Source organism: Ranitomeya imitator, chromosome 6 (assembly GCF_032444005.1).
Source record: "Ranitomeya imitator isolate aRanImi1 chromosome 6, aRanImi1.pri, whole genome shotgun sequence".
NCBI lineage: Eukaryota > Metazoa > Chordata > Amphibia > Anura > Dendrobatidae > Ranitomeya > Ranitomeya imitator.
The window spans coordinates 537,521,012-537,539,721 of record NC_091287.1 but is presented as its reverse complement, the minus strand read 5'-3'; the positions used below and the strand labels follow the sequence as shown (position 1 = coordinate 537,539,721).

At 40.6% G+C, this 18,710-nt stretch overlaps 1 protein-coding gene across 2 annotated transcripts in view; it reads left to right on the top strand.

The window, feature by feature from the left end:
* Positions 1-11,696, top strand: part of OC90 (otoconin 90) — a 255,001-nt gene extending 243,305 nt beyond the window's left edge. For both annotated transcript variants that reach the window (XM_069731932.1, XM_069731933.1), the window contains 2 exons: positions 5,156-5,262; positions 7,784-11,696. In XM_069731932.1, coding sequence (XP_069588033.1) covers positions 5,156-5,262; positions 7,784-8,088 — 412 coding nt within the window. In that variant the 3' untranslated portion in view covers positions 8,089-11,696. The remainder of the gene's footprint in view (positions 1-5,155; positions 5,263-7,783) is intronic.
* The last annotated feature ends 7,014 nt before the right edge of the window (positions 11,697-18,710 follow it).

The following is an 18,710-nucleotide window of genomic DNA, read 5'->3' as shown; positions in this document are numbered from 1 at the left end:
ATGCTTCTTACGGAGCCACTCCTTAGTTGCCCTGACTGTGTTTCAGGTCATTGTCATGGTGGAAGACCCGACCATGACTCATATTCAATGCTCTTACTGACGGAAGGAGGTTGTTGGCCAATATTTTGCGATAAATGACCCAATTTATCCTGCCTTCAATAAAGTACAGTGCAGTTATCCTGTCTCCTTTGCAGAAAAGCACCCCCAAAGTATGAGGTTTCCTCCATCATGCTTCACTGTTGGGATGGTGTTCTTGGGGTTGACCTCATCCTTCTTCTTCCTCCAAACATGGCAAGTGGAGTCGATACCAAAAAGTTCTGTTTTGGTCTCATCTGACTACATGACCTTCTCCCATACCTCATCTGGACCATCCAGATGGTTATTGGTGAACTTCAAATGGGCCTGTACATGTGCTGGTGTTAGCAGGGGGACTTTGTGTGCCCTGCAGGATTTTAATCTGACGATGTAGTGTTTTACCAACTGTAATGTTTGAGACTGTGGTCCCAGCTCTCTACAGGTCAATGACCAGGTCCTCCCATGTAGATGATTCCTGACCTTTCTCAGATTCATCCTTACCCCACAAGGCGAGATCATGCGTGGAGCCTCAAATTGAGGAAGATTAAACAGTCATCTTGTGTTTCTTCCATATTCTAATAACTGTTGCCTTCTCACCAAGCTTCTTGCCTATTATCCTGTAGCTCATCCCAGCCTTGTGCAGGTCTACAATTTTGTCCCGATGTCTTTAGACAGCTCTTTGGTCTTGGCCATGGTGGAGAGGTTGGAGTGTGATTGAGTGTGTGACCAGGTGTTTTTGTATACAGGTTACGAGGTCAAACAGGTGCAAGTAATAAAGGTAATGAGTGCAGAGTAGGAGGCTTCTTAAAGAAAAACAAACAGGCATGTGAGAGCCAGAATTCATGCTGGTTGGTAGGTGATCAAATACTTATTTCATGCAATAAAATGCAATTTAATTATGTAAGAATCATACAATGTGATTTTCTGATTTTTATTTTTAGATTCTGCCACTCACAGGTCAAATGTATCTATGATAAAAATTACAGACCTCTCCATTCTTTGTAGGTGGGAAAACTTATAAAATCGGCAGATTATCAAATACTTACTTTCCCCACTGTTTAATACAGAGTCATACTACCTGTGCCGATCTTAAACGATAGATTCAAAGGATAAGCCATCAATGTCCGATTGACAGGTGTCTGACTGTTGTGATCCTCACCAGTTGCTTGGCCAATGACCCTGATGGGCTGGTCATGTAACCTCTATAGACAACAAAGGGAAACAGACAGGAAATGGCACTTTACTATGGAGCCACATTACAGGATCAGATCACCATTATATGGACCGACCCTCCCTGCTGTGATGTAAGAAACTTGGGGGCTCAGAGCCAATTAGATGTCACTTCCCTCATTTGGATCTTCCCCTTTTTACGCTCATTGTTTTATGGAAACTTAGAGATACTGCAGCTGCATCCCCCTCCTCCCCGCTTACCATTCACAGGTTTACACTGGATCGATGTTTGTGAGGTTGAGTAGACTTGTGAACACTTACATTGATCTTACAGGCAGTGTTTTACTTTAATGTGTAAAAACCTTCATTAAAACAATGCGGCGCATTATAGTCCATCTATTAGGGGGAGAATCGAGCTTTTCTTCTGAGTTGGAACATCAACATCTCCTACCCTAAAGGTAAATACAAGCCACAGGAGACAAACAGATGTGATCTTTCTTGCATTTTCTCTTTGCACAACATTTCCCAAGATTTGCAGCTTGAAATGAAGTTTTGAAAAAATAATTATTTTTGTGATATTCTGTCAAGAGAAGTTTATGTTGTGTTTGGCCACCCAGTGGTTGTGATGTGAATTGCAGTCTGACAAGGCGTTTACAAGAAAATTGCTATAATATAGTAAAAAAAAAAAAAAAAAAAATATAAAAACACATTGAATTTTGCAGAATGGTGAGGGTGGACATGTGTACTAGGATATAGCACATTCTCTCACGCTCTGCTGCTTCACTGAAAAAGTGAAAAATAAAAGCGCTACAGAGAAAATTCAAGCAGCCTTTTTCCCTAGTAAAACGGGGTAGAAAAGTTGCAATTTTTGTTGTGCAATGACATAACTGAGAAAAAAAATTCAGTTTTTCTGTAATTCGACCATCTTTTTGCAAAATAGGTGGAACTTAACAGAAAGGGGGTGTGTGACCCAACCGACGCACTATAATTAATGTGACAAAAATGGCTCCAGTCCCCGTCAAGGGGAAGATTCATACAGATGGGGGTTTTGCCCACCCGCCTTGATCCAGGGTCTGCTGAAGTAACGTGTGCGCTTCTAAAGGAATTTTGCGGATCTCTTTATAAACTTGGCCCATCTTTGTGCAAGAGCAAAAAGTCACATGTGCAAAAAAAAAAAAAAAAAAAATGGCGACAAATTGGAAATTTCAGATGTACATAACTGAAAGACTCACACCTGTTCTGCGTTTTGGAAACACTCCTGGGTTTGGCACGGAAATACTGATAAAATAGTGATCAAAAGAGATGGAGATCCAGAAAAAAGACACTTCCCTCCTCTACTATTATCCCAAAACTCCCTAGTGGGGTACTTAATACTAAGGGATTGAAAGCAAGACAACCATTTAAGCTTTATTTACATAATAATGGAAACTGCCACTGATTTAATGCGCTGTTTAAATTAGTTATGTTAAATGTATAATTTAAATATTTTTTATAAATTTTATTTTTACTATCACCATCTGTATTTAAAAAACATTATATACATCTTGAAATTTTGACACTACGGCCATTTTAGCCTCCTACTTCATGTTCTTTCAGGAAATGCACATGTACATTAGCAGCAATAGACTGACTGACCCTATTTTTTTTATTGAAGCATCTAATAAGAGTGTGCAAAAGTCATTGGAGATGAGCTGTGACATCACCTATTGTGAATGGTGGATCCTGTGTTATCTACTGTATACAGAGGTGTTATCAGTCATTGTACAGGAGGAGGTGAGCTGTGACATCACCTATTGTAAATGGTGGATCCTGTGTTATCTACTGTATATAGAGATGTTATCAGTCATTGTACAGGAGGAAGTGAGCTGTGACATCACATATTGTGAATGGTGGATCCTGTGTTATCTACTGTATATAGAGATGTTATCAGTCATTGTACAGGAGGAGTTGAGCTGTGATATCGCCTATTGTGAATAGTGGATCCTGTGTTATCTACTGTATACAGAGGTGTTATCAGTCATTGTACAGGAGGAGGAGGAGAGCTGTGACATCACCTATTGTGAATGGTGGATCCTGTGTTATCTACTGTATACAGAGGTGTTATCAGTCATTGTACAGGAGGAGTAGGTGGTGAGCTGTGACATGTATTGTGAATGGAGGATCCTGTGTTATCTACTGTATGTAGAGGAGTTATCAGTCATTGTACAGGAGGAGGAGGTGAGCTGTGACATCACCTATAGTGAATGGTGGATCCTGTGTTATCTACTGTATAAAGAGGAGTTATCAGTCATTGCACAGGAGGTGAGCTGTGACATCATGTATTGTGAATGGTGGATCCTGCGTTATCTACTGTATATAGAGGAGCTATCAGTCATTGCACAGGAGGTGAGCTGTGACGTGTATTGTGAATGGTGGATCCTGGGTTGTCTACTGTATATAGAGGTGTTATCAGTCATTGTACAGGAGGAGGTGAGCTGTGACATCTATTGTCAATGGTGAATCCTGTGTTATCTACTGTATATAGAGGTGTTATCAGGCATTGTACAGGAGGAGGAGGTGAGCTGTGACATCACCTATTGTGAATGGTGGATCCTGTGTTGTCTACTGTATATAGAGGTGTTATCAGGCATTGTACAGGAGGAGGAGGTGAGCTGTGACATCACCTATTGTGAATGGTGGATCCTGTTGTGAATTCTGCTCTTGGGCTCCCTCCGGTGGTTATGAGTGGTAGTGCTGCTGTCTTTGTATCGCAGCATTTATCAGGTGTGTCCACTTGGACAAATTGCAATTTGGACTGGGCTATATAGTCTTGCTTGATCCTTTAGTCAGTGCCAGTTGTCCATTGTTTTTGGAGGATTCACATCCATACCTGGTCTCTCCTGTTTGCTGTTCTTTTCAACAAAGATAAGTTCTGGCTTTGTTTTTGCTGTCCACCTGCTGTGGGCCTTATAGTTCTGTGCATTTTCATGTTTTGTCTTGTCCAGCTTTGTCTGTGTACGGATTTTTTGCAGCCAAGCTGTATCTCTGGAGATGCAGATATACCCTCCATGTCTTTAGTCAGATGTGGAGATTTGTATTTTCTGTGGTGGATATTTTCTAGTGTTTTAATACTGACCGCATAGTACTGTCCTATTCTTTCTTTTTAGCTAGAAAGGCCTCCTTTGCTAAATCCTGATTTCAGTCTGCGTATGTCATTTCCCTCTCCTCTCACAGTCAATATATGTTTGGGGGCTGTCTATCCTTTGGGGATTTTCTCTGAGGCAAGATAGTTTTCCCGTTTCTATCTTTAGGGGAAGTTAGTCCTTAGGCTGTGTTGAGGTGTCTAGGGAGTGTTAGGTACATCCCACGGCTACTTCTAGTTGCTGTGCTAGTTCAGGGTCTGCGGTCAGTACAGGTACCACCTTCTCCAGAGTACGTCACATGCTGCTCCTAGGCCACCAGATCATAACAGGATCCTGTGTTATCTGCTGTATATAGAGGTGTTATCAGGCATTGTACAGGAGGAGGTGAGCTGTGATATCACCTATTGTGAATGGTGGATCCTGTGTTATCTACTGTGTATAGAGATGTTATCAGTCATTATACAGGTGGAGGAGGTGAGCTGTGACATCACCTATTGTGTATGGTAGATCCTGTGCTATCTACTATATATATATATAGTAGATATATATATATATATATATATATATATATATATGTGTTATCAGTTATTGTACAGGAGGAGGTGGGCAATAGATAAAGGTGTTATTAGAATCCTGTCTGTGATAATGATTGCTGGAAAGTCTTCTGTAAAGAACACCAAGTCCGAGTCTGAAACAGCCCAGTCAGTGTGAAAATACATGCCTCTTAATAAAGTATTTGTTGTTATTTTTGTAGCAAGTAACCAGTGCTGTCTTGTTCCTGCCTTTAGCTGCTGTTTCTCCCACCAATGCTGTATAGAACATCTGAAGAAATTAGGCTGCGCACCAGACAGAAACGTCCGGTCAGAGGTCGTGTGTGTGGACCACAAGCCTACATGTAAGAACGACATCTCTAAATATTCACTACTTGCTCTTTTATTAGAGTGACACCGCATAACCGATGTACTGTACTGTTTAGTGCGGGGGCAGTGACATGACGCAGGAATCTGCTTCCTCCGGCCACAGGTCAGAAATAACGGTGTATCTAGGGTATAGTGAGAAACTTTAAAATGGAGTTTGTCAATGCTTTTGCCCCTATGAAAGACAGCCTTTAGCCCCGGAAACACTACAGGTAGCAAATCCAATTGTTCTTTTAGGAAGCCGAGGTAGAGAGTAGACCCCCTGATATGCAGGCACGACCCATGAACCGGGTCTCCTATAGGCAGAATCTGTGACCACTAGACCGGGTCTCCTAGAGGCAGAATACAGTTACATGAAAAAGTGTGGGCACCCCTATTAATCTTAAGCTTAATGTTTTATAAAAAAAAAATTTTTGGCAACAGCTATTTCAGTTTCATATATCTAATAACTGTTGGACACAGTAATGTTTCTGCCTTGAAATGAGGTTTATTGTACTAACAGAAAATGTGCAATCTACATTCAAACAAAATTTGACAGGTGCATAAGTATGGGCACCCCACCAGAAAAGTGACATTAATATTTAGTAGATCCTCCTTTTGCAAAAATAACAGCCTCTAGTCGCTTCCTGTAGCTTTTAATGAGTTCATGGATCCTGGATGAAGGTATTTTTGACCATTCCTCTTTACAAAACAATTCCAGTTCAGTTAAATGGTCGCCGAGCATGGACAGCACTCTTCAAATGATCCCACAGATCTTCAATGATATTCAGGTCTGGGGACTGGGATGGCCATTCCAGAACAGTGTAATTGTTCCTCTGCATGAATGTGAGTAGATATGGAGCGGTGTTTTGGTTTATTGTCTTGTTGAAAGATCCATCCCCTGCGTAACTTCAACTTTGTCACTGATTCATGAACCTTATTGTCAAGAATCTGCTGATACTGAGAGGAATCCATGTATCCCTCAACTTTAACAAGATTCCCGGTGACGGCATCGGCCACACAGCCCCAAAGCATGATGGAACCTCCACCAAATTTTACTGTGGATAGCAAGTGTTTTTCTTGGAATGCTGTGTTCTTTGGCCGCCATGCATAACGCCTTTTTGTATGACCAAACAACTCAATCTTGGTTTCATCAGTCCACAGGACCTTCTTCCAAAAAGAAATTGGCTTCTCCAAATGTGCTTTTGCATACCTCAGCCGACTCTGTTTGTGGCGTGCTTGCAGAAACGGCTTCTTTCGCATCACTCTCCCATACAGCTTCTCCTTGTGCAAAGTGCGTTGTATAGTTGACCGATGCACAGTGACACCATCTGCAGCAAGTTGATGCTGCAGTTCTCTGGAGGTGGTCTGAGGATTGTCCTTGACTGATCTCACCATTCTTCTTCTCTGCCTTTCTGATGTTTTTCTTGGCCTGCCACTTCTGGCCTTAACAAGAACTGTACCTGTGTTCTTCCATTTCCTTACTATGTTCCTCACAGTGGAAATTGACAGGTTATATCTCTGAGACAGCTTTTTGTATCCTTCCCCTGAACAACTATGTTGAATAATCTTTGTTTTCAGATCATTAGACAGTTGTTTTGAGGAGCCCATGATGCCACATGGCAGGAGATTCAAAGAGGAGAACAACTTGCAAGTGGCCACATTAAATAGTTTTTCTCGTGATTACACCTGGCTATGAAGTTCAAAGCTCAATGAGGTTAGAATACCAAAAAAAGTGCTTTAGTAAGTCAGTAAAAAGTAGGTAGGAGTATTTAAAACAAGAAAATGATAAGGGTGCCCATACTTATGCACCTGTCAAATTTTGTTTAAATGCAGATTGCACATTTTCTGTTAGTACAATAACCCTCATTTCAAGGCAGAAACATTACTGTGTCCAACAGTTATTAGATATATGAAACTGAAATAGCTGTTGCAAAGAAAAACAATTTTTATAAAACATTAAGCTTAAGATTAACAGGGGTGCCCAAACTTTTTCATATAACTGTATGTGACCACTAGACTGGGTCTCCTATAGGCAGAATGTGGGACCAATAGACCGGGTCTCCTATAGGCAGAATTTGTGACCACTAGACTGGGTTTCCTACAGACAGAATTTATTCTAGGAGCTGGAAAGATAAAGATTCTGTTCCAAATTGTCCTTTTTCCAAGAGTATCATAAAATTAATACTTACCGATTTTCCTGCTTTCACATTGTAAATCTTGGAGGATGCATGTGAGCACCCCCTCTGGATCTTCTAGGCATGAGCACAAAGCCATGGGTAGATGATGGCGCCTGGCTTTAGACTACCTCATTGTTCTGTACAATTGTGATATGGATGAGTGTCTATGTCCTCCTGGTTGTGTGCCATGAAAAAAGGGCAGATGCCATGGCCTGGGCAAAAAGGGGGCAATTAAATCCTGCTCACGTTGATATCAGAGGTAGGCAGGGCCTGGTTCCAGCCACGTAAAGCAGGAGATGTGACTTGTTTCTGCTCATCTATGTGTGTTCCCTTCATATAGGTGTGGGATGGAGCATTTGTGACAAATTGGTGTGCGCTTGTGACAAAGCGGCTGCTGAATGCATGGCGGCAGCACCATTCAATGACACCATGAGGTCGCTGAACAGGAGGCAGTGCCAGGGGGCTTCGATGCTGTGCAGGAATGTAGCAAGTCACGACAAACCAGAACGGGCAATGGGACAACAATCGGACAGCTCGAACTCAGAAGACAGCAGCGAGGAACAGAGTCCGATGAGGGACATAGTGTCTGGGTCACTGGTGCCAAGAGGAGGAAGAAGGATACGCTCTATACTTGCGGGGAATTGAAAGTACACGCTTGTGATATTAATGTTATAGGGGATTTCCACCATCATGTGTCATCTGAGACCAGGAAGATGGCATTGATAGGGTTCAAGCTCTATCCATGGCAGTCAGACATTTCCTACATGACGTTGACCACTCGGTCAGACTTTGCCAGTGATCCCAAGAGCCAAAGTAAATCCATCATCTCTTAGTGGCCCCAGGTTACATATGACTAATAGTTTCATCTTCTGACAGGTCACTGACGTAGAATTCCCCTTAACACTTTTACATGTGTTACAAGACAGAATATATCCAATGTCTGTTAGGGTATACGAAAAAAGGCCTTAGCTCCTACGTCCTGATGTCATCACTTCGGGCACCGAACTTATCGAACCTTCTTCTAGGCAAATGCGCAAATCCAGATCACCGTCCACATATATCTACTGCTATTCAAGCAAGGATGTGAATATTGAGGAGGATGGCCAATTGGATGGACACAAGTCATAGGGAATTTTATATAGATCCAATTCACCATCTGCATCGATAGTCCCTTCTTTCCCGGGAAGGGAAAGACCAAAACAAAGAATGGTGTGCACACCTGATACAATACAAAAATACAACTTTATTGGGTACCAAGGGACACAAAAAATTAAAACCATCTACAAACATATAAGTAGAATAGTAATCATCCAACACCCCTGAATGATGTAGGCATGAGGCAAAATGTAACGTGTGGAGATACAATGATACGAGAGTGGAGCAAGAGTAAATCAAGGTCATGAAGCTGTAGACCTATGAGAGAGTAGCCAAAACACCAGTGACAAAGAATACCCCTTAACTAGTAATAGATCAATAAATACAGATTCCGCTGAAGAGGTAATGAGGGATAGGCGCAGAGCCCCAGGGATCAAGGGTGTATACTTCATCAGGAGAAGTATAGACTCCTGACAAAGCTGTTACAAACAGCGAAATGCATGGTCTTTCCTATGCAGGAGTGTTGGATTATTACTATTCTATTTATATGTTTTTAGATGGTCTTAATTTTTTGCTTTTGTGTGTCCTTGGTACCCAATAAAGTTGTATTTTTGTATTGTTTCAGGTGTACATGCTATTCTTTGTTTTGGTCTTCCCCTTCCCAGTTTATACCTTATTTCCATACAAGATGTAGCACCCCCTGCCACTTATATGTTCTCTCATGAACTGAATTATTGGAGGTGCACCATATTTATTTAGTTTGAGTCCCCTCCTTCCATGAGCAGTAGGAGATATACGTATGACATTGATGTGGATGGTGAATTAGATCCATAGAAGTAATATGGAGGGTAACATCTAGTTACATCCTGACTTCATTGAATAGTGGTAGTTGTAGTGTTGCTTGAAAATTTGTGAACCGTTTTCCTTATTTCTGCGTAAAATGGACCTAAACTACATCAGATTGTGACGCAAGTTTTAAGGTAGATAAAGAACTAAACAAATGTGTAAAACATATTTGACTCATCTTTAAGGAGGAAAATGATCCAATATTGTATTTTTGTGAATGGCAAGGCATGTGAAGCTTTAGGATTAGCAGATTATTTGAATGTGAAGTCAGAATCTGGTGTTTTCAATCAACAGGACAGTCAGGTGTGAGTGGGCGAGCTTTTTTTTTTATTTTAAAGAACATTGATCCATCAAAGTCTGATCCTTACGACACGTTTGTGGTAGTCTATCACAGCCCGAGCATAGGAGATTTCAGACAACCTTAGAAGAAGAGTTGTTGATGCTCAGGTTACAAAGTCATCTTTATAAAGTTTGGACTGCAACAAATCCACATTCACACATATTGTGTACAGATGGAGAAACAATTTTTTACCCTCCAGACTAGTGGTCAACCAATAAAGATCATGGCAGGAGTGAGGTGTAAGTATAATTGTCCGCAAGGTCACAAAGGAACCCAAGGTAAAATCTAAGCAACTAAAGGCACCAAAATTAGTGTCCTTATGCTGCTAAACAACAAGGAGAAAGATGTCCAATAAAAACATTGCATCCCGTATTGAGTTTGATAAAGTCAGAAGGCTATTGAAGCAATGTTTTCTGGATGGATGAGATGGAAAAAGAGCTTTTGGTTTACATGAGAAGCGCTATGTTTGGAGACAGATGGTATGAGACTTTCTGTGAAATGCACTGGTGTTATCATGGTTTGAGCCTTTTTTTCTGCATCTGGGCCAAGACGGCTGCAATCACTGATGGAATAATCCGTCCAGGAGCTGAATCTCAATAGAACACGGGTCATGCAGCAAGACAACGACCCAAAGCGCACAAGTTGTTCCATAAAAGGACGGAGAAAGAACGGTGATGAGCTAATGTGCTCTGATAAGGTGTTATCCGAGCATGCTCGGGTGCTGAGTGTCTTCGGCGTGCTCAAATAATATGCTCGAGTCCGCACGGCTGCATGTCTCGCGGCTGTTCAACAGGCGCAACACATGTAGGGACGACCTGTTGGTTAGGCAATCCATGCATGTGTTGCAGCATAACACCTTATCCGAGCACGTTCGCTCATCACTAATAAAGAAGTAAAAAGTTTTGGAAATCAAGAGTCCTGACTTTAGTCCTACAAAAAAAAAAAAAAAAAAGTTGTGGAATGGCCTGAAGTGACCAATTCATGGAAGAAATCCCCCAACATAACGGAGATGAAGCTGTTTTGTATAGGGAGGAATAGGCTAAAATTCCTCCAAGCCGATATGGAGAAGTGATCAATAATTACCAGAAACGTTTAAATGCAGTTATTGCAGCACAAGACGTTGTATTAGATCATTTTCAATATTTAAAAAAATTTACAAATTGATAAATTATACAAAAGATTTTTTACTTTGTTTCTCTTTATCTACTTTCAGGACTTGTGTGAAAATCCGACGCTGTTTTAGGTCAAATTTATGTAAAATAAAAAAAAAATTCCATTTATTTTCTAAGAGTTTACAAAATTTCAAACACTACTGTCAATGCAATGTGAAAACATTGACGTAGCCACCATCGGACATGTAAAATTAAAGCATAAGTATCTAAAAAAGGAATATTCTATGATGGATTGTTAAATTGCTTTCTATATCTTATTCTTGGAATTTAATTTTTTGGAGCATAGTAAACCAATCGCAGTAAAAGGCAAATCTACGCTAAAGACAAAAATGATAGACTCTTAGGTCCTCCTATGATTTGGGTGGCGTTAGTTTCTCATTCATCACTACTTCCAAGTAACCTTATTACTTTTAGTGAAAGTGGTTGTCACCCTTGTGTCTTTAGGGTATTTAGATAATTATGGTGTATTTTTTTTAACTTTATTTTCTTGCACTCATCACTACTCTTCACCTATTTGATATAGCATATGAGTGGGTGTTAGACTCTCTGACGGCACACCATCTCTGCCGGGTCCTTGAGAACCGAGGGATTTTTGTTAGAGGTGTGAATATTAATACATGTGACTACTACCAAGTGTCAGTGGGCACAATTTTGTATAACTGATGCAATTTAGGTGTTGTAACGACTACTTATCGTGTGACTAATTTTGCTATGTAAATTGCTAGTCCTGTATCCCTCCCGATGGTCGTGTGATAACATTTATAAAAGGTGGATTTTATGAATAAAGAAGTCAAATTACAGATCGGCTTTGGTGCATTCTTTTCTCGAAGCCTAAAAATACAAACAGTGTCAGGAACGGAGGCCAAAGTGACTCATTCTGCCCCATTATTATGAATGGGGATTTTCTTAGAAAAAAAACACAACTCAATGTTATCTCAATTCTGCACCTTTTTTTTTTTCTTACAGTCTTGGCCAAAAGTATTGACACCCCTGCAATTCTGTCAGATAATACTCAGTTTCTTCCTGAAAATGATTGCAAACACAAATTCTTTGTTATTATTATCTTCATTTAATTTGTCTTAAATGAAAAAACACAAACGAGAATGAAGCAAAAAGCAAAACATTGATCATTTCACACAAAACTCCAAAAATGGGCCAGACAAAAGTATTGGCACCTTTAGCCTAATACTTGGTTGCACAACCTTTAGCCAAAATAACTGCGACCAACCACTTCCGGTAACCATCAATGAGTTTCTTACAATGCTCTGCTGGAATTTTAGACCATTCTTCTTTGGCAAACTGCTCCAGGTCCCTGATATTTGAAGGGTGCCTTCTCCAAACTGCCATTTTTAGATCTCTCCACAGGTGTTCTATGGGATTCAGGTCTGGACTCATCGCTGGCCACCTTAGAAGTCTCCAGTGCTTTCTCTCAAACCATTTTCTAGTGCTTTTTGAAGTGTGTTTTGGGTCATTGTCCTGCTGGAAGACCCATGACCTCTGAGGGAGACCCAGCTTTCTCACACTGGGCCCTACATTATGCTGCAAAATTTGTTGGTAGTCTTCAGACTTCATAATGCCATGCACACGGTCAAGCAGTCCAGTGCCAGAGGCAGCAAAGTAACCCCAAAACATCAGGGAACCTCCACCATGTTTGACTGTAGGGACCGTGTTCTTTTCTTTGAATGCCTCTTTTTTTCTCCTGTAAACTCTATGTTGATGCCTTTGCCTAAAAAGCTCTACTTTTGTCTCATCTGACCAGAGAACATCCTTCCAAAACGTTTTCGGCTTTTTCAGGTACGTTTTGGCAAACTCCAGCCTGGCTTTTTATGTCTCGGGGTAAGAAGTGGGGTCTTCCTGGGTCTCCTACCATATAGTTCCTTTTCATTCAGCCACTGATGGATAGTACAGGTTGACACTGTTGTACCCTCGGACTGCAGGGCAGCTTGAACTTGTTTGGATGTTAGTCGAGGTTCTTTATCCAACATCCACACAATCTTGCGTTGAAATTTCTTGTCAATTTTTCTTTTCCGTCCACATCTAGGGAGGTTAGCCACAGTGCCATGGGCTTTAAACTGCTTGATGACACTGCGCACGGTAGACACAGGAACATTCAGGTCTTTGGAGATGGACTTGTAGCCTTGAGATTGCTCATGCTTCCTCACAATTTGGTTTCTCAAGTCCTCAGACAGTTCTTTGGTCTTCTTTCTTTTCTCCATGCTCAACGTGGTACACACAAGGACACAGGTTGAGTTAACTTTAATCCATGTCAACTGGCTGCAAGTGTGATTTAGTTATTGCCAACACCTGTTAGGTGCCACAGGTAAGTTACAGGTGCTGTTAATTACACAAATTAGAGAAGCATCACATGATTTTTCGAACAGTGCCAATACTTTTGTCCACCCCTTTTTTATGTTTGATGTGGAATTATATCCAATTTGGCTTTAGGACAATTCTTTTTGTGTTTTTTTCATTTAAGACAAATTAAATGAAGATAATAAAGAATTTGTGTTTGCAATCATTTTCAGGAAGAAACTGAGTATTATCTGACAGAATTGCAGGGGTGTCAATACTTTTGGCCATGACTGTAGGTCTTGAAGTAACAAAATCTAGAAAAAAATAACACGTAAAACATCACATTTCCTAAGAACTCATCCAGGGGTGTAGATAGTATTTTGACCCCACATGTATTTAAAATTTTTTTTTAGAATTGGTGCACGGAAAATTAATTTTTTGCATGTTTGTGAAAATGATGATTCTTTTTTGCTAAAAAGAATAAAAAATTTGGGAGTAAATTGCAGTAGACAATTTATTTGAAAGTTTCCCAATAGGACAGCAATACTCCATAAGCGGTTGTTCGAGAGAATTCAAAAAGGAAAGGTGGGTGCTGACTACATTATTATATTCTCATCTTCATAAATAGATTGTTAGATTTGGTTTGTAAATACAAGCAATTTTACAATTTACTGCTTTTTAAAATGATCAACCGTTCTTGAGATATTGACATTTTTATTTTCTGTGGTGGTCGGTCTCCTAGGCAACGAGTTGTAAATAGAAGAAAACTATTAATATCTCAAGACCGGCTGCAGATTTTAACAAGTAGTAAATTGCAAAAGTGCTTGTTTATTCAAGAACTATCCGAAACTATCCATCTGTAAAGTGATAAAAAGTCCTGAACACCTTCTTGATACCATTTATAAATCACATTCACCTCTATATACAATCCGCCGATCATCGGGAGAACATTCTACACTAACGAGGATACAATGAGGAGCAGAGGCCGGATATTTCCATTGTTTCATTGCTTTAATGCAGGTTACACAGTGAGTTCATGTCATGACTTTCATATTCTAGAAAACATATAGACTCTTATAAAAGCGGCACGGACGGCGACGTCTGACATGGATCGTACAACATTTTACCTCCGACAAGATAGTCAACTACCAAACTTACAAAATAAGAAATAAATTCAGGGAATTAAAAGGAGAACTCAACCCCAAAGCCTAAAATCTGGTATTGAATAATTAGGATTTTAACTTTTTATTTCCTAAAATTTAGGATTGAATGCGACTCTCTAATCCTCAGGAGTCACAACACCTACCCTCCAATGCGCATTGTTCAGGAAAGACCATGGCTGCGACTTTTCAAGAAGGGGACATCAGGATGTGAGGAGCTTTCTTATCTTTAATTTTCCTACAAGGGATCTTGAAATTGCCCTTCTAAAAAATTTACTGACATTTTTTGGTGCATGTCTTGAAAGAGGATCCTTTGGTAGTTTTTCAAGGCATCCAGTGCATCTAATAAATACCCCAAAATATTAACGTAGTGGGTACGATTGAAATGTCTTAAAGAGTAACGGTCACCTCTCCAGACAAACATCTGTAAGAAAATACTCAGATTTCTTTCCTTTAGCCTTAATTAAGACTTCAATGATCCATAAGGTACGGTAATATTTGGGGGGTTTGACAAACTAAATGTTAAACTTTGAAATATATCTGAATTTAATCAGAATAGGTTCCAAAGTCCGTTATCTTTACAGCAGTCGGAACTACATTTTTCTGCCACAGAGCACCAAATCCAATCTATAGATCTCGACGGAAACAGGAATTTATAAATGCTTTTAGTGGCCACTAGAGGGCGCGTAGTACACAATGACCATACAATAGTATTCAAGAAGCTCCTAAACTCCCCCTAGTGGCGGCTGAAGAATTTTATTATTCGTCGATTTTAACAAGTAGATTTAGGCTATGGGCAGAGGGAGGGTTTAATTTTTGAAACAACTTCAGGAAAAACTCACTTTTTGAAGTTTTTCTTTTTCCTAAAGCATTTTTTTCCCTGAAGTGTTCTTGGCAGTCTTAATTGGGCAGTGCCTAGTAGTTTAGAGAAAACTATTTTGTCAAGACAAAGAAAACTGATTGGATCGTTAAGTGCTTTCCATAGTGCAAAAATACATTGTCCTAAATAACTAATCTTACAGTAAAGCAATGATTGTGCTGCGTGTGACGAGGACGCCATATTGTGTCTAGGGCTGGGGTTTGGCCATTTCCTTCCCCACCAGCTGTGAAGGCCGTAGAACCAGTATATAAATTATGGACAAGGTCTGACCACTGGAATCCCACTGATCCTGCAAAATATAGAACTTTGTGAAAAGCCCTACCCCTGAGGTTCTACATTCCCCTTAGTGCTGTGCGAGCAATACGGCAAAATTATCTGTACGGACATTACTTTAACGTCCCTTTAATTAGAAGAAACAGTGCAGTATTTAACAGTCCTAGCCCCTAAACTACCTGTCTTGGAGAGGCCTTTAACGATAGGCTACAGTTTTTGTCCCTTTCTTTGCTTTTTAGCGGCCATTACTTTTTTTTTTTTACACTTTTTCACGGATGCGATGGTATGCACAAATAGTATTTTTCAGCGCAGTTTTGGGATACATATAGATTGGGTTATTTATATACTTTTTTGACACACGAAAATAGGGGGGGAAAAAGCAATTTTTGGATTAAGTTTTTATTTATATTTCTGTAAAGCTTGTTTCAAACCAATTATGGTAATTGTATTTAGATTTGTTTGAATATACACATAGCACAGCAGGGACCCCATCGGCAACATTTATTTACCACACCATACATTTTCAATGGGGCTGGATGGAAGCCCACAGACCAAGCAGGAGAAATTAAATTTATGCCGCTTGGCATCTATCAGGTTGAGCGGGACAGGGCTTTCTTGAGCGGGGACAGGGCTTTCTAAAGCGGGACAAGGCTTTCTTGAGCGGGGACAGGGCTTTCTTGAGCGGGGACAGGGCTTTCTTGAGCGGGGACAAGGCTTTCTTGAGCAGGGACAGGGCTTTCTTGAGCGGGGACAGGGCTTTCTAAAGCGGGCAAGGCTTTCTTGAGCGGGGACAGGGCTTTCTAAAGCGGGCAAGGCTTTCTTGAGCGGGGACAGGGCTTTCTAAAGCGGGCAAGGCTTTCTAAAGCGGGCAAGGCTTTCTTGAGCGGGGACAGGGCTTTCTTGAGCAGGGACAGGGCTTTCTTGAGCGGGGACAGGGCTTTCTTGAGCGAGTACAGGGCTTTCTTGAGCGGGGACAGGGCTTTCTTGAGCGGGGACAGGGCTTTCTTGAGCGGGACAGGGCTTTCTTGAGCGGGACAGGGCTTTCTTGAGCGGGACAGGGCTTTCTTGAGCGGGACAAGGCTTTCTTGAGCGGGGACAGTCGGGGAGGACTCCTGCTCCAGGCAGTTGCCTTACAGTGAGAGAAGCAAAAGAAAAATGTCTCCTTGTAAACGAAGAATAATTATCTTTACTTCCTCACAAAAAGATTTAAAAAAAATAGAGAATAGAATTACAGGAGCATGATTTGTTACTTTAGTGTCTAGTTTGTTGACCTCGTTCCCTCCAGCTAGGCTTCGGTAGTGGTCCCAGTCACTAATATATGCAAGTAGAAAGTCATCGACTTTCATTTTAGACGAGTGTGAGGGCGCCATGTACTAAAAGCCTACTACTTTCAGATTTTAGCCTGGTTATGGACACAGCGGATCCTCTGCACGCCTGTCCTTAATACACGCAACTCTGATACACAAATATATACAAAATATAACTAACCCTTCCAGAAGAGCTAATATTCATTTAGCGCATTTATGTCTACACTTTACAAGTTTAAAAAAATCCTATATCTACAACCAGCATCGCGTGTGCATCACGCAGGTAAACGGAAGCCACAAGACTTGGCGGACAGTGCAGTTTATACTACAGTGCAAGCGTTACGCCCACAAGATGGCTGCCTAAGCGGTCAGATATATACATCTAAAAGTAACACAGTGGTATGGTTTTCTTTTTAATTATTAAGATTACCGCTGAAATTCTTCTTAAGACGCTAACTCTTCAGTTTTGGCTGATCCTGTATAAACGGAATAAAATAAAAATAATTCTTAAAGAGTAACTCATCATTTACTTATCCACCAGGCATGATAAAGTTAGAAAGTGATTATAATATACTTCACCACCTTTTTTTTTTTGCTTCCTTTTCTCTGAAAAACTAAGATGAAGCGCTCATTCAGAAGCTGCTTTCATCTGCTGCTCAGCAAAAATCCATACAAAATATACAGTATGGGACTTTCCCTGTTTGAGCCTCTCTGCTCTCCACTCCTGTTCTCAGACTGGGAAAATAACTTATTTCGTAAACAAAGCAGATCTTGGCTGAGCAGCAGATGAAAGCAGCTTTTAAAGCAGCATGAACTGACAACATAGAACAGCACTGCAGCATAGCGTTAGGGAGAGAAAGAAACAAAATAAAGTAATATAGTAGAATACAAAAACTCAACTTTGCAATGCCTAGAAGATTTTTAAAAAAAAGTTCACTTCTAAAAACAAAAAAACTTTTTTGTATATTTTTCCTAAAAATTCCTTTTCTATCCCCCACAAAGGTTGTAATGATGTGGGGCTGATATAGTGAGGTCATATGGTCATGTCATCCAATGGGATTAGATGGCGTTAATGTCACCTTGCAACCACTGACCTAAAATGCAGTGATCTGAAGTATGGGAGCATTATCCAATGTCTGTAGTTTGATGTGATGTCGTGGGGCTGACACAGGTATTACTATAGATGCTCTGTCATTATAGGTGCCCTCCAGTTACGCAGGTTATTGCTTATCCTCAGCATCAATAATAATCGGTGGCGATCTGACTGCTGAACCCCGCATCGATCACTAGATTGCCTGTGCCCCTTTTGCTGCAGCTCCATTTCACTTACATAGGACTGCTACCAAAAGCAGAGCGCTGTACTCAGGAGTCACAGAGATGGAATGCAGCGGTAGCAGACTCTAGTGACCGCCACTCCGATCATAAACAGGACACAAGTCCCCAATTCTGATGTTGAGTCCGGGTATCAGCAGTCGGAACCCCACCGCTATATTACCGATATCCTACCCTGTACATACCCTTTAAAGGGGGGCCAAATTTAAACAATATGAAGATGAGAAAGAACCCCTTTAATCACCTTCACCACATTGGGATTTTCCGTTTTTGCATTTTTGTTTTTTTTTTTGCTCCCCTTCTTCCCAGAGCCGTAACAATATGGCCATGCGAGGGCTTGTTTTTTTCAGGATGAGTTGTACTTTTGAATATCATTGATTTTACCATGTAGTGTACTGAAAAATGGGGAAAAAAGTGCGATGAAATTCCAATTCCACCATTGTTTTTTTCTTTTTCTTTTTTGTGACCATGTTCACTAAATGCTAAAACTGACCGGCCATTATGACTCTCCAGGTCATTATGAGTTCATGGACACCAAACATTTATACTTTATTTTTTATTTAAGTGGTG